General features: G+C 35.9%; 1 protein-coding gene across 2 annotated transcripts in view; it reads left to right on the plus strand.

Annotated features, from left to right (window-relative positions):
* The window catches only part of LOC132192432 (glycine receptor subunit alpha-2-like), a 96,790-nt gene that overhangs the window by 46,821 nt on the left and 33,716 nt on the right, over positions 1-16,253 (plus strand). For both annotated transcript variants that reach the window (XM_059612395.1, XM_059612396.1), the window contains exons 3-4: positions 818-909; positions 10,712-10,779. In XM_059612395.1, the coding sequence (XP_059468378.1) occupies positions 818-909; positions 10,712-10,779 (160 nt within the window). The remainder of the gene's footprint in view (positions 1-817; positions 910-10,711; positions 10,780-16,253) is intronic.

A 16,253-nucleotide genomic window follows, 5' to 3' on the forward strand; every position in this document is an offset into this window, starting at 1 on the left:
GCGTTTGTTCTGGAGGAATTGTTTTCACGCGCGCCGACAGTCAGTGTTTCGCGCCTCATTCCATTTGAATTGTTGATTAAATGAGCCTGGTTGACGAGGCGCGATTAATTTAAAAGGCAAGGACTCTCAGCGGGAACATTTATGATTTAAATAGCTGCTGGAGTGGAAGGGATATTACTATGCAAACTGTTTCAGGCAGAAAAACGAGACGAATTTGCAATTGTATGCAGACTTATTCATTAATAAGAATGCCTGCGTTAAAAGCTTACAAAATAAAATAATTTTATACTAAATTATTTGAGGGAGAACTATAAAAATTTTAATAACTCTAAAACAGGAACTTTTTAACGGTGAAATGAGATGTAATTTTATTTAGGAAAATTCAAAAATTTGCTAAAATTAAAACAATATGACGAAGGGGGGTGGATTTGAATGCATCTTCATTTTTAATTTAAAAACTAAATTTATTGTAAAAAAATGAACATTGAAAACAAAAAATGTTGAAAAAAATAAAATAAAATATGACCTAGCTAGGAACTAAAAATAATTCAGTGTCCAAAAACACTCTTGAGTTAGAAATATCTCTTCATAAACTTCAGTAGTAAAAAACCCTTTCTTTGTATTAAGAGAAATGCGTGTCCAAAGTTTTTCTTTCAAAAACCAGCCATTTTTCTCGTGTAAAATTTCGCACATTTGTATAAAAACTTTGGCCGGACATGTCAGTGCGAATTTTCGAATGGCGTAAGTTTTGCAGTGTTAAAAAGATTAACGAGACAAGCAAAGAAAAGGAACTTTATATCGCTGCCTTTTGTTGTAGGAAAAATTTGCTCGACGGCCCGTTGGAGTTCGAGGACATCCTGCCCGACAACCCAAAAGAATACGACAAAATGCAGCCGCCCAAGGAGGAAGGTATGCAAAATTTAACCACACAACAAAGTGCAATAAATCCGCGTCACGTGGCGTGACAAGCAGTAATTTAGTTAGTCAGCGGCGAAGATGTTTTTCCAGCATGTGTTGTTTTGTTGTTAAAATTTTCCACTGCCGCTAAGCAAAGTTATACGGGAGGCGGAAAAGCAGGCAATAAAACGGCGCACGCACGCCGGCAGACGGAAATGCGAGTTTTACGTGACGTTTGGATAAAGAAGAAGGAAAAAGGAAAGAACCGAGGCGCATTATATTATTATAAAGAGAAGGCGATTGTCTTTCTAAACGGCTCTTAAGATAACCCCTGAAGGAATAAGAAGAAAGAAAAAGCGCCCCCTGTGTTTCCTATTTTCTCCTCGGCTGTCTCTCTTCTACTATTTATGTCGCTTGTTTTGCGGTAATTAAACGTCACCGTTCGATTTTCCGGGGAAATTGCCAAAGCGTGCTTTTGGCGTTGACAAATCAAAGCACTCGGAAACTGTTGCTCGCGTATATGGCTGAAGTTCATTTCATGCTGATGGCGGAATTCACGGAATTGGATTATCAGAGATCTGAAGGAGGAAATCTAAAGAGCGATGATTGCTTTTCTCTGAATATGATTCACTTAAATTGAAAAGCGGGTTGCCTGCATTCAAAATCTACAAGATATGCCGAAATTAAAATGAACTAATGAAGACAATTGCTGCAAGCTTTAACTTTTAAATACTCTTCCAAAATAGTTTCCGGTATACAAAAATCTCCAAATTTGCCACATTGAATTTTTTAAATTGCAATTTTTAAACTAAGTAAGCAAACGAATTTAAGGGCAAAAGTGCCAGAAAATAAAAAATTTGAGCTAAAAAAAGTTTTTTCTCTTTTTTTATTTCTCGTTTAATACTTCCATTGGAAAACATTTTTATAATTAATAAATATTGCGTAAAAGGCCAGAAAGTTATGAATCTGAAAGTAAAAAATGATCAAGGTTATAATGAAGTATAATTTTGATTAAAATTTTTTTCATTAAATATCAATTAAATTCAAAAACTTTCAATGAATATGTTCATAAGAATATTCTTCCCTAAAATGAAAATTCAATGACAAAACAGAAGAAGCTCATCTCTAAATATTAAAATTTGCATCACCCTTTGTATCACAAACAAACACGTCTCTCATCTCTTTCTCGTCATCGTCGATATACGAATAATTAGCGTGTCTCATTAGCACCCTTCACGTCCAATCAGCGAGACAAAACGTTTGCCGCCAAAGAGCGTCATTTTGACACGCGTTGCGAAGTTGACGTGTTTATTAATACAAGGAGAAGAGGTTTTTGTTCTCCGGAGGCCTGGCGGCGGCGGCGGTGGCACCCGGCGGGGAGCGTCGTCGTAATTCATCGGCCGAGAGCAAGAAAGGCCATAATGCCGCGCATCGATTGTCACTTTTTGGCCTCAGGTTATTTATGAAAGGCGCTTGAGCGAAATACGAGCCCTGGAGAGAAAGCACGGCGCCGCCGCACCCTATATCTAAAATAAATGCCAAATAAGTGAAGCGCCCTATCTTTTTGCGTCTCTCTCTTAAGGGTCTCGTAATTTATTAATTTGCAGTTTGCAGGACACCCCCTCCATCATATGATTTATGGACAGCTCACGACCGCCACGTCTTTGTAAACACACTTGAATCAAAATTTATCGTTTCCTGCCGCTAGCTTTTTGTATCAAATAAAAGAAACTTTTATTCCCTCCGACTATAACGAATCGATACATAAAGTTGTGTCATTTTGATATAATAAATCAAATCATTTTAACTCGCAATAAAATGGTCTTGGTTCAGGCAACGCAACAAAATTATTATCATTAGTACGGTGAATAAAAAAAAGTAAAAACAAAAATACAAAAATTTTGGATTTTTAGAAGGAAATTTAAATTATTTTTTAAATTAAAAAAAATTGAAATAATAATCAACATTTCTGTAAGAAATTGTGGATATTACTTTAAAATTAGCTTTATTTGGAATAACTTAAATTTTTTATTACTTAATGATAAATTATTTTCCCTTGTGCCAAATGCAACGATATATAAATCATCATTTTTTTTTTGTACTATTTCTATTCGGATGAAACTCTTCCGACTCGGGGAGTTTATATAATCAGAGTGATTTGGAATTCGGCACGCAGAGCTACAATTTAGGCAAACACAGAACAATGCCAGTAGTTGGGGTGGATCGGGGCACGCACGAGTGGCATTTCGCGCACCCAAGTTTGGTGTACTTTGGATTAATAATTTACACACGCCCTGCGGCGGATAAATTCGGTGCAGGTGCTCGCCGCGCAGCACTTCCACCAGCAAAATTAAGAAACAGAATTTGGCAAACATCGAAAGGCACGTATGTGTATCGTTTTAGTTCTGCTTCACTGAATTACTTGGCTGAACAACTTGAGCACACGCACGACGACTTTCTATATTTTCCAACGTTTTGAATAATTTTTGCCTTTTGAAAACAAAGAGGGTACAAGTTTTAATTTTTATCTTAAATATTTTGCTAGTTTCTTGTTAAGAAATGCAACCCCGCCTTCGCACTCAAAGGTTAATGAAAAACACACAAGCTATATAGACAAAACAAATTTTAGAAAGTTGCAAACAATTCGTTTTTAAAAGCAACATAGTAATTTTCCCGGAATGGTCTTGTTGCAACTTTTATTAATGCCATTCTACGCAATTTTCTTCTAGCGAGTTTCCTCTTTTAATTAAAAATTAGCATACCAAGAAATTAGGACGAAAAACAAATTGATTATATTCAGTGACCTTCCAAAATTTAATTAAAGCGTCTCCATTTTAAGCCAATTAAGTTACACGAGAGCAGTCCTGCTTGCTCCAAAATTCTCCAGTTTCAAATGCAGCGTTTTCCCTTTGTCGTTACTTTTCGTCTCTCTCTGTGAAACGTGATATTTTAATTTAGTTCGAAACTCGGCAAAACATTATTAAACTGCAGAAGAAGAAACTCTCCACGCTAATTAAAACTTTATGCGTGCGTATGGAAATAATGCAACAAGCAAGAACGAAAATGAGAGCGTTGAGTAAAAGCATGTAATAAACTTTCCAGTCGACAGCATCATAACATTCCCCCTGCATTTCTCATTTGAAACCTCTTGGAAACTGCGCAATTTTTATCAGAAGGAAACAACATAATATTCTTTATATGAATACGAAGATAAATTTGCATTTCACTCTGCCATGGAAGCGTTCATTTCGCTCCATTTTAATTAAACCGAATTATAAATAAACTATTCTTCATCAGATGCATTTTATGTGAAGTTATTTATTTATCCGCCATTCAGGACGTAAACAACATCTTTTGCATCAAATAAAAAAACAAAACAGAAATTGAAATCAAATTGAAGCACATTTTTGTGGAAATAATTTACAATTCACAAAGAATGAATTATGAAGCAAACAATTAATTTATACCAAAGTTTTTTTGTTAGTTATTAAGATCTGGACTGCTTGTGTGCTCATTTTGAATGACTCGAATTGCAGGAGTTACATTTTATTGCTATTTTTGCAGAGGACTCGTTGTCGTCATCAGGGTGGGAAACGCGATATTCAAGTGCACGTGATTTCTTCATCTGGGTGACGAGCGAGGCAAAGGAGGCGTTTGCAAGAAGTCAACCGGCCGCCGATTTTACTGCTTCGCGCACCGTTTCTTTTTCTTCGGAAAACTCGTCAGCAAATGGAGCGGAACACTCCACTTTTTATGCTTTTTATATACAGAGAGCGCGCGTGGCTTTTATTTCGTGCTAACAAGTCGAGAGCCGAGTTTAGTTTATCTTGCCTGCTTTTATCCTGGCCGGGCGTAAAAGAGGCAGATTGCATTTCGTAATTAAACTCGCGCCAAACGGAGCGGAAACCTATTTTTTGCACGGTGTGTCCTGTCCTGGAATTGAGAGCTCCTCCGCGGTACTTCGGGTAAACGAGCGAGCTCGTAAATTCAGAGCTAATTACTGAAGAAAGGAAGCTCTCGTTCAGAAAAAGCCTCATTTGGGTGGAAAAAATGTCACTGGCTGTTGAAAATAAGTATTTTTAATTTTATTTCGTCAGCACAAAAGTTCAATCTGCGTCATGATATTTGTGAATTATGCAATTCTGAATTCTGAATCAAAATATTATGTGGCACTAAAAAGGACTTTTTCATTACTTTTCACAAAAAAAAAAAATTATATCGAGCTTTTACCAACAATATTCTTTTTTAAATATCATGATGAGATTTATTTGTGGATTTTTTGGCAGATTATCAATTGTTATATGTTATTGTTAGATATTTTAGTTCGAAGAAATTTCTTAAAAATACAAGCAAATAATTTTAAAAAAAATCTATAATTATGAATAAAACATTCTTGCTCTTTGAAAATCAGCGCCGTTTTAAAGTTTAGAACTTAAAAATTCCAGCACTTTTATTAATTTCAAAATATTGACTGTTTAAAAATATTTGCTTGGGACCTTTTGCTGAATAACAACTTTATCTGGGACTTATTCAACTAAAATTTGAGCCTAAAAAAAGTCCATTCGTTTTTAATAGTAGAAATTAGGTAGCTATAATTTGCATCAAGATTTCAGAAGGCAAATGTTAGGAAAGAAAAAATTGAATCTACAGTCAGAGATGTCAGCTCCAGTTTTATATTTCACAATGTACTTCTCCAATTTCTTAGAATATATTTTCTCATTTCATGCATCAAACGACCCGTTACAAGAGAATATTGCTTTTGTTGTTTACAGATCAAAAATCAAAATACATTTTTCCTTCTGTCAATAATTCTTTCCACTTGTTTCCCCCAAGAACTCCTTTTTCATTTCAGTTTACTTCCCTTTGTGATGTGAATGTCATTTCCGCACCTTCTGCAAATTTTTTATTACTTTTACACTTTTGTTCTTCCTGGCACAAATTAATTTTGAATTCAATATAAAATTTCTTGTAAGATCGCAACTTATAAAGACAGTTTTGCGACAACCGTCTAAATAAAAAGAAGAGAGTTTCTTCCTTGGCAAAAAAGGAGCCAAATTTAATGCAAATGTGTCGAGCTGCTTTGAAACAACAAACACATTAAGGCTTCCTCCGTCTAGGGATTAAATGCGGAGCAGAGGAGCTGAAGTTCGACCCTGCAGTGTTTAATTAAAAATTTGCCTGCAAAACATGGCGTGCAAAGGAAACTTGTATGCAACAAACTTTAAGTAAGATGGGCTGGGAGATTGCCAAGTGTTGTAATCAGCGAATTGAAGAGGGCTGTCGACACACGGCCGCCTTCTTGTCCAAATCAGATGGCACACCGAAGATGATTTATGGCCACACTTGCGACGCCGATCGCTCCATTTGATTAATTAAAGGCATTCAAATTGAATTAGCAAGGCGTCTCATATCTTTGATTTCAGTTATCACATATTGTATATCATCGGTTTAATATCAATTAAATATTATATTTTCTTTTATTTTTTTATTTTCAGAAATATTAAATTTTAGATGATGAAAAAAATACCATAAGTGCTAAAAGTTTCCACAATAACTAGAAGAACCTGTATATAGGATTATTAATTTTTTTTAGTTGTGACTGTTGCGGATCCAGTTGAATTTAATTTATCTCCCCAATACTAAGTGAGATTTTCTTGAATTTGGAAAGTTTCAATTAGAGCAGATGAACGAGACGCCACGTTTTTTTTTATCCTTGCTTAGTCAAAAATCCCACTTTCCACGAAAGGAATAAGCGAAGCAGAAATTCACCGTCTCTACCTCTACAAAAAATATTATAAATATATACGAATGGAAAATTCGCAGTGACTGTAGACGGTAAAGAAATGCAGACTACGCCACTAGAGACAGTTATGAAAAATGATGTCTCTTCCTCCTCGAGATCACGTTTTAGTAAAAAAAGTCACCATTTATCTTAAAAGGTTTGAAGAACTAGAATGTATTAAAATCATAACTTGAAGACATCAGCAGATCTTTTTGCACTAATTCAAATTTTTAATTTATGCTTTTGGAAAAAGCACAGCTTTATTAGCTTCTAAATTTTACCTAAAAGCATTGAAGATAATAAACTTTAATCATTGCTCAAACTCATTTCCTATAAAAAATACCAAATTTTAAATAAAAGACCAATCACTATGGAAAATTTAATTTATGAAAGTTTATTGATAGTTTGAACATTGTTCTTTAAAACATATAAAAATTTTTGCATTTTCGATTTGAGTTATTCATTCGTGGGTAAGATCGATACGGGATGATAAACGATTCTCACTTTTTTTTTTTAAATCCGTTGCAGTCAAGAGCGAGTCCCGATCTCTCGGTGGAACATCAAGCACTTGATACACCGTGTGTGGATGTAGATAGGGGTCTACTATAAGTACCTCTCTCTCGATCTGCTCCTCTTTCGGAGGCCTTTACAACGCCACACATCTCTCGCTTTCAACTTGAGCCGGCGGTTTCGCTCCTTCGCCCCGCCATTATGGCTCTCCTATAAATATTTCCGACTCGCCACTTTTTTCCTCACCCACCGAGCACGCCGAAGATGGCCGCGTTAAATGACTGATCGCGCAGATATAGAATGCGGCAAGTGTTTGTTTTTGTTCGACGGGCGGCACAGGTGTGCGGCGGCAGTTGAAAAGAAGTTTGATGGGCGACACGCGTCATTGGCGAGAGAAGAAGAGCGTCGTAAAGAATTGAGAAGGGAATAATAAATTGGAATTGTTTTTTATAGGGCCATCCAGGGAGAACTTCCGTTTCGTGCTCTTTATCCTTTAGCAGAAATAGTGCACCATTAACCATCAGAAGCACCAATTCATATTTCAAAAGTGTCGCTTCGAGACACGTCTCTTTAATCATATTTTCATTTAGACCTTTTTTATCTTAGTTCTAATTTTAAAAAAATTCCGGCAAAACACTGATAATTTTGGTTTGAGAAAATTACATAATAATCCCTCGAGGTTCCTTAATTTTTCTTCATTAATTAAAAAATAAATTAAATTCTAATTATTGTTAGATTTTTAACAATTTCTCTTGTAGAGCCCCTGGAGTTATCAGAGTTAGGCAATCCGCCGGACATTTTCTGATTTTCGTTTTGAATAAAAACTCCAAAAAATTACTCATAGCATAGACTTGTGCAAAAATTTACTTTTTTATCAAGATATAAAACATGATCAATCGAAACTTTTGCTTTAAAACATTACAGCCGATATTTTTCAGTCTTTATTGGCTCGTTAACTTTATCGTTTCAATACTTCTGCATCGACAAAACCAATAACAGTGAAAATAAGCAATCTTTGGTGGAAAAAAACCGCTCGGCATACCTATATGGAAAGTTTCAATATAGCAGTTGCGCGGGATAAAAATGTTATTTCCCTTTTCATTTTCGCTCGGCTCGATTGAATTTTACGCCTGGAGGACAATAAAACGCATTTATTTTTAGGGCAAGCGTGCACGAGTTTTGATCGCAGCGGCGACAAAAGTTGCGGCGCGAAAGATTTCGACTGGCAAAGTTGTGAACTTATGGCTGCACTTAGCCAAATGTGTTACCGAACCGTATATATATTAGAGGCAGGTGGGGGTGGAGTCGCCCCCGCCCAGCATAAAAACTTATTTACGAGCGTCGCGCTCAAATTGGCAGGTTTGTTTTCGGCGGCGACAAAATTACCGTCGGCCCGGAGCGCCGCCGCCACCCTAAATCACTTTTTAATTTCCAGGGAACAATGAAGAAAGCTAATTTGGAAATAATTAGCGAGATGAAAGTTTTGGAATTTCTCCCGAGGACGCAGGGTTTGGAGTTTCTAAAAGTTAGAAAATTAATTTCTTAATTCTGAGAAATTTTGCTCCGCTCTTTCGACGACCCCCTTGACGAAAAACATTTTTATTGTTGCTGCAATCATCTAGAGAGATGATGAAGGGAAATAAAAATCAAGACTTGTGTGGAACTTTGCCAAAATGGGGATGAAAACGAATGTGGGGGATGCAGCTGCACCCTCGTCACCGCAGCGAGAAAGGCAACAGCTGAGAAACACTCCAAGGCTAAGGACGATGATTTACGAGCCGGAATTTAGTTTAAAAGGTGTGCGGTTTGCGCAAGTCGCCCCTAGGAATTCGCCCAGTTTATCAACGGGGGCGAGATGCGGTCACTTTGCTCTCGTGAAAATTGCTCCGGGATTACCAGGATTAGCTCGCCGAGTCTCGAGTCGCGAGAATTAGTTTCTGCAAAAGCATAACGTACGTGCCGCGTCTCGCTTTTGCCAACAGGCTGTGCAAACCGTGTGATGGTTTAACAAGTTTCCAAGAGTACAAAGTACATCCCGCCTGTCGATTTCAATTACGGAAAATAATCTCTTTATAGCCGCGGCTTTGTTGCAGCTTACATACAACACTTGTCTCGTTCAGTTTGATTCACTTTAGAACTTCATTCATAATTGTTTGGGAAAGATTTTCAATTACAAACAACAAACAACTAAGAGAACGAACACTTGAACTTATTAGGGAGTTTAAGAATGGGGCCTAAAACTGAAAGTTTTTTAATTACACATTTACCAAATGCTCCCTATATATTGCTTTTTAATTAAAAAAACTTGTGTACATATATATTTGCGCCTAAAATCAAGATAAAATTTACAATTTGTTCATAATAATTTTGCCAATAATGAGTGCCAATTAATCGAAAGGAAATATACGCCACAGATTATTTTAAAAAGTCCAGGAAATGAAGCATTCAATGATATAAAATTTAATATTTGTTTGAACTTAAAAAGAAAATTGAAATATTACTATTCTTGCCCATTCCCATAAACTTTACAGATACAGAGGAAATTTTGAGTCGATTATTACTTCACAAACGGGTAGAATCCTAAAGTTATGGGAGTTTTTGCTAAATTTTAATTATAATCTCATTTTTTAGTTGCCAATGCGGCCTTACGAATTTACTTTTACTATTATAACATCATTTCTCTGTATTATTTCCCATTAAAAAAGAAAATTTCATGCTCGTAAATTTAAAAATCGGATCTGGCGTTTGTACCATAAATTTGAATGAATTATTCAATTTAATTTATATAAGAATCGGATAAAACGTGTTCTACTCATTACAATTGCAGAACATGTAGCGTGAAGCAGAGTGTTCTTTGTCACCGTGAAGACCATAAAAGCGTCTCGCGCTCTCTCATCACTGCGAAGTCTCTGTTTCTGCACTTTGCGCTGCACATTACAACCCGCGTGTACGTGAGCAGAGTGTTGCGCGAGCAAGAAAAGTAATTAATTAAAATTATGTGCACACCGAGACAGCCATACTTCCTCTCTAGCCGTATTCTTTTATGTTTGCACAAATGGAAGAAAAACACCGCCGCCGCCGCGTATAATTTCAAATTAGGTGTGCGCCGTAAAAACCGTACACTACATTCGCTCGGGCCAATTTGAATAGAGTGCTAAAGAGGATTAGCTCCGGGGCGATTTACGAGCTCGGGAGAAGAAAGGCAATTAGCCGGCTGACGACTGCCGGCGACAATTAAGTCGTAAACCGGAGCTCATCATCTGCATGAACACACCCCCTAGGCAAAAACGCCCAAGAATCAGAAGACCTGTTGAGAGATTGACGCGCGAAAACCCTCGGTCACTTTTGCGCTCCCCCTCGCTTTTTGCCTCGAGTAAATAGTCCGGGTGCACTTAAAATTAGCAATCTTGGTTACTTAATTAGGGCAGAGACTAGACTTGTCACGCCCCAGTCTGAGTTTAATGCAAATGAGCGAAACTTTGCTTGAATGAAAGTACAATTGGCTTAAAACTTTTGTTTCAGGAAAGCCAACTGTGGTTTACTTCCACGTCACTGTAATGAGTCTTGACTCCATCGATGAATCTTCAATGGTGAGTTTTCTTTTAATTCTTTATAAGAAATTTTATATTTCTATGATCTCTAAAAATGCACACAAAAATTGTAATTTTATTTTATTCCAAAATTTTAATTTTTAATTTTATCGGTAATATTTTCTTGATGCACTATTTTACTTGTTTAAAGTTTTTATTTTCAACATTGAATAACAAGAAAATAAAATTTAATTTCCTCACGATAACTTCCTGAGAATTAAATACAGGTGCAAAATCAAACGCTTAATACCCTGAATGATGTTGTAATTTTGATTTCATGCTTAAAGGTTTAAAGTTCGGCCTAGTCTCGTTGATTGTCCAGTGGAATCAAATGTTAAAAAAGCTAATTGCAGGAAAATTAACTAGTTTTTGAAAAGTTTGTTTAATAGGAATATGCAAAAATAATTTTAATTAATTGACTGTACATAATCGTTAGCATGAATTTTTCTGATGCAAATTTAAATTTTATTAAATTTCATTTGATCGGGGAAGATAAGTAAATGGTTTGCTACTTTTTGTTTTCAAATTTGTTATTGAGACTTAATAAATAAATATTACTTAATAAGCACTCAAATAAAGCTGGAAGTTATGAACCCCAAATTCTCCCGAAAAGCCAATAATCCACTTAATAAATCTTTAAATAAAACCCAACCCAAACGCCCCTTCATTTCCAGGCATGATCAAATTTTATTTTATCGTGGAGGGTGGGGACACGCCTTTGACCTAATGAGCCTCTTCGAAGAAAAAGATCATCCCCGATGAGCAACGGCTCAATTATGCAAAAATCGGAGAGTCGCGCGAATCTTTATTTATGAGCAAAGGTGGAATTTGAATAAATCTTGCGGAAAGAAGTGTATGCGAGCGAAAATCTGGAGATAAATCACACGAGCAGGTTTGCGTGCGAAAATATCTGGAGAAGAGGAGACTAATGGCAAAAAGTTCTCGCTCTTCTAGATCCGAAGAAATTTTTCTTATCGTTAACGCTTGATAAATAAATCATTAAGTTTGACACACCTAAATCGGCCAAAGTGCATACAGTGGAAGGCCACAAAAGAGAGCAATATACAAAAATCAACCACCAGATTAATGGAAATGAAGATTCGGGCTTTTCCTCGTTGCAAAAAATTGTTTTTTATTCAAAAACAAACGGCTCAACCAGTTTCGGTCACGGTCTGCGACCCTATTTCATGAGCAAACGCGCTGCTCGCTGACTAATACAAGAATTGTATTAGTCAGCGAGCAGCGCGTTTGCTCATGAAATAGGGTCGCAGACCGTGACCGAAACTGGTTGAGCCGTTTGTTTTTGAATAAAAAACAATTTTTTGCAACGAGGAAAAGCCCGAATCTTCATTTCCATGATCATCTCCTCGAGTGTCAACTTCTTCAAACACACCAGATTAATGCTTGTGAAAAATATAATCCATAAATTCTCAACCCGGTTGACAAAATTAATTTTCCTTCCTTTTTAAATTTTCATGTTGTTTATTTCCTAATTTGGATATTGTAGAAATATTTGTTTGAAGATTAAATAAGAATTTAATAATTGAGGTAAGTTTAATTAAATTTCTAGTACATTTAGGCAATAACGAAGGTCAAATTCAGGATGATATGTACCTGCAAAGATTGGCGATGCCATGGCGATGGCGTGGCTATGGCGTGGCTATGGCGTGGCTATGGCGTGGCTATGGCGTGGCTATGGCGTGGCTATGGCGTGGCTATGGCGTGGCTATGGCGTGGCTATGGCTATGCCGTGGCTATGGCGTGGCTATGCCATGGCGATGGCGTGGCTATGTCAAAGAAAATTACCAAAAATCCAAATAAAATCACAATTTTTAAAAGACAATCTTTTTCTAATCGGATTTTTCAAAGTATAAACAAAGTGACTCATATTTTTTTTCTAGTAAAAATAATTGTTAAATATTTATCTTAATATAAAAGAATAACGTTGGAAAAAGAATAAACTACACCAAATAATATTTATTTGCATAAACTTGCACGCTGAATAATTTAAAACGTTGAAAGTTAGCAATTATTTTTTTTCTCAACGAATTTGAAATTTTTACAAAAAGAAAGAAGAAAGTAAAATAAGCATTTTGATTCAAATTATAATAAAATTGTATATAATGGAAAATTTATGAAAGCTTTTTGCTGCGCATATATGTGATGGGAATTTTATATATTATGTTGCTGGTTCAAAAATAAAAGGAATAAAAGTATGGCTTTGTTTATAAAGTAGCCTATTCTCGTCACGTCCACAAAAGCCATTAGGATATATATGCGCGGGAGTTTCAAGAAAATGCATCTGTGGTGCACCAAACGTGCTGTTTATACAATAACTCCTTTTCTGCTGTGTTATTACTGCGAGGAAAGTGGCCTGGACGACGTGCTAAAAGCGACGAGAAAAAAAGGCACCCCTTTGTGTTCTCTCTCGATTTCACAGGACAGTGAGCGCTCGCGAGAAAGAGTGCAGGCAAATCAATTTCTGGGGCAATAAAAGTTTCATGTTCGGGGGCCAACGCTCGTGGGAGCTGCGCCGAAAACGTAATTTCCACTCTCTTTCTCGCGAGATGAGAAAAAAAATGAAAATGAACGCGTTTGCGCCTCTTCCGGGGAGGTTTTTTTTATTTATTTTCTTCTCTGAGGTGCCGTTGTGGAACTCGAATGGCACCGCGGATCAAACTTTTCCTTGCTTTTTGTTGGTTGACAAACCAAAGTACTTACAAAGCGTAAAAACTCCGGTCGGCCTTGTCTGCACCTCAGACAAGAACACGCGCCAGAAGAAGAAAAGGCAAAGTGAATTTGCTGCCACAAAACATGACATGCAACTTTGGTTTCGCGCTGTTTGCTGCCAAAAAGCTGTTGAATTTTCCATTTCCATTTTTTTCTTTTGATAAAAAAAAATATGTTTGGATTCATGATAAATTCTCTGCTAACTTTTAAAGTTTTAATTTCGTAATAATTAATAATAAAAAAAAAAATACATTTTGCAGCAAGAGCTTCTGCTAAAAGAGCGGCTCAATTAATTTTGATGATAATTTTTTAATGTTAGTTTTTTAGTTGTTAATTCCAGAGAGACATTCTAAAGAAGAATTTAATTCATTGAGTGAATTATTGAAAATTATCTTTATTTGTTTCTTTTTTATTTATTCATCCCATTTTTTCACGATATTGGCTCGGTTAAAAATTGATAAAAATTTCATCAAATCACGTCCATAATACCAAAATTAAATTGGAAAATGAAATCAATAAGTATTTTGACCCTCAAAAATTACATTGATCTTATGGAACTTTTCAATGCATTTTCTTTTCATTGTAGATTCATAAGCTCCTTGCTTATAATCGGAAAAATGACAAAAACCTTAGAGATATTTTTTTTTTAATTATTTAATATTTATTATCGCCTTTTTTGCTGAACGGAAAATTTTACGGCAGGAGAAGAAGATTGAAAGCTGCTGGATCTCGAAAACAATCTGCTTTTCCTTTTTTTTCATCATACAGAATCACCTAGAATCAAGTGGAAAGGCAATTTCCCAGAGCCAGAAATGAAAGTTGCGAGAGGTTGTTGCCCATTTTTCCGTGATCCTCGGCACGTGCTGTGACTTTTTGCTCGCGTTTTCCTGGTAAAGCTCTGCCCATCAACAGAAAAAAAAGATTCACCACCAAAAAACGCGAACAGCTATCTGAAGTCTAATCCACGCACTCTCGGCGCAAACACGTTCCCAAGGCGCAAGAACTTATTAAAATGCTCAAAGGCTTCAACGCACTTCAGCTCATCATATTTATTCATTTTTTGCTTTCAGCAAAAAGATCAAAGAAAGCGTTTGCCAGGAAATGAAAAAAATCCGTCTGAAATAAAATTGTCCAGATTTATTTTTGCGCAAAAGCCAGAGTGCATTTTAAAATCTAACTCCACGATTTTTATACTAAAATGCATCAGAACGCTCAATTTTATTTGAAAAGCAAGGTTTATTGGGTTATGATTATGGAAGTTGAAATCATAAAGAAATATAAATGAATCACTGTGATATTAAAATCAGGAGAGGAAAAAAACATTTGAAATTAACAAAAACATTGTAATTTTATGACCATATCGCGTAATTTGCACCCATTGATTAAAGTCATGACAAAGACGTTGATATATTTCCTATCAATAAATGCGTTTTTTTTTTAAACAAATGGAGAGGTAATCCTGTCAGTCTCAATGTCCTGAAAAGGGTACAGGATTTCTTATTTTCATTTAAAAAATAGTCAAGAATTAATATTTTTGAAAATCGTTATTCAAATTTTTTTCCCTAGATAACTGCTAGATAATTTATATATTTAAATTTATGTATATTAATATGAAAAAGGGTACTTTTTATAAAGTTTTTTATTTCAGATTTTACAAAATATGATAAAATTAAATTTTTTCCGAAGGTATTTTGCAAAAATTTTGTAATTTTTTCTTTCCTATTTTTTAGAATTTCTCTTTTATATATATTTTTTTAATATTAACAAAAACGATGTGTCTTGATCTCGGCAGAGTGAATTTTATCAAACAATTTTGACTCCTCCTCAAAATATTCGACCATGTTACTTTATCTCTGCAACATTGTCAAAAGTAAAAATAAACCGTCTTCTTCATTCAGTGGAAACGGTGCGCGCGTGCAGAATTTATCAAGTCCAAATTTAATGAACCAAAATCGTGCTTTTCACTGTAGCGTCGGCGTGTGTGTGTGTGTGTCAGCGTGAGTAAATGTTATTTGCAGTGGTGCAGCAGCAGCGAGGTGCTTTTCCTCGCACGGGGTGTTTTGCGACCGCACTGCGAGCATCTCCCGACGACGCAACCAGATAATTTTTCATTTAATAAACTGTCGTTGCAAAAATGAAATGCGGACGTGCGCAAGATACCAACCGGCCCGAGCACTTCTGCGTGTGGCGAAAGGGAAAAAAAGTAAAGCACTCGCACGTACGCAGAAAGCAGCTCAAATAGACGAGAGCACCAAACAAGCCCTCTTGTTGCAAGGCAATGACTGATGTGCTTTTTACATGTCAAGTGAGGTGCGGCGAGATTGGCCGCGAAACCGAAGCTGGAAATAATGCTCGTGCGCCGCTGTGAATTCAACATTATTTTGCTTTTATTTTATCACGATTTGCAACCAAATATAAAACCACCTCGTAAATAAAACGCAAAGTGTCAAAGAGTGCGCATGTAAATAAATGTTAAAGACCCACGCCATAAATTTTACTTATTCCAGAATGTGAAAGTGGACAAATTTTTATGGAAAACGTAGATTTGTAGATCACAAAAAATTCGCAGCTTTAAATCTTTCAAACGGAGATTATTTTTATTATTTTCCCGCCAAAAGCGTTAGTTGATATTGATGATTTCACTGATTCAAGTATATTTTTCTGGAAAAGAAAATGAAATTTTTATTCAACTTATTCAAATGGGTTCAAATTTATAAAGTTTTTGATTCAGATTTTGTCACATT

The sequence above is a fragment of the Neocloeon triangulifer genome, unplaced genomic scaffold (genome assembly GCF_031216515.1).
Source record: "Neocloeon triangulifer isolate White Clay Creek 2 clone unplaced genomic scaffold, ASM3121651v1 ptg000003l, whole genome shotgun sequence".
Lineage (NCBI taxonomy): Eukaryota > Metazoa > Arthropoda > Insecta > Ephemeroptera > Baetidae > Neocloeon > Neocloeon triangulifer.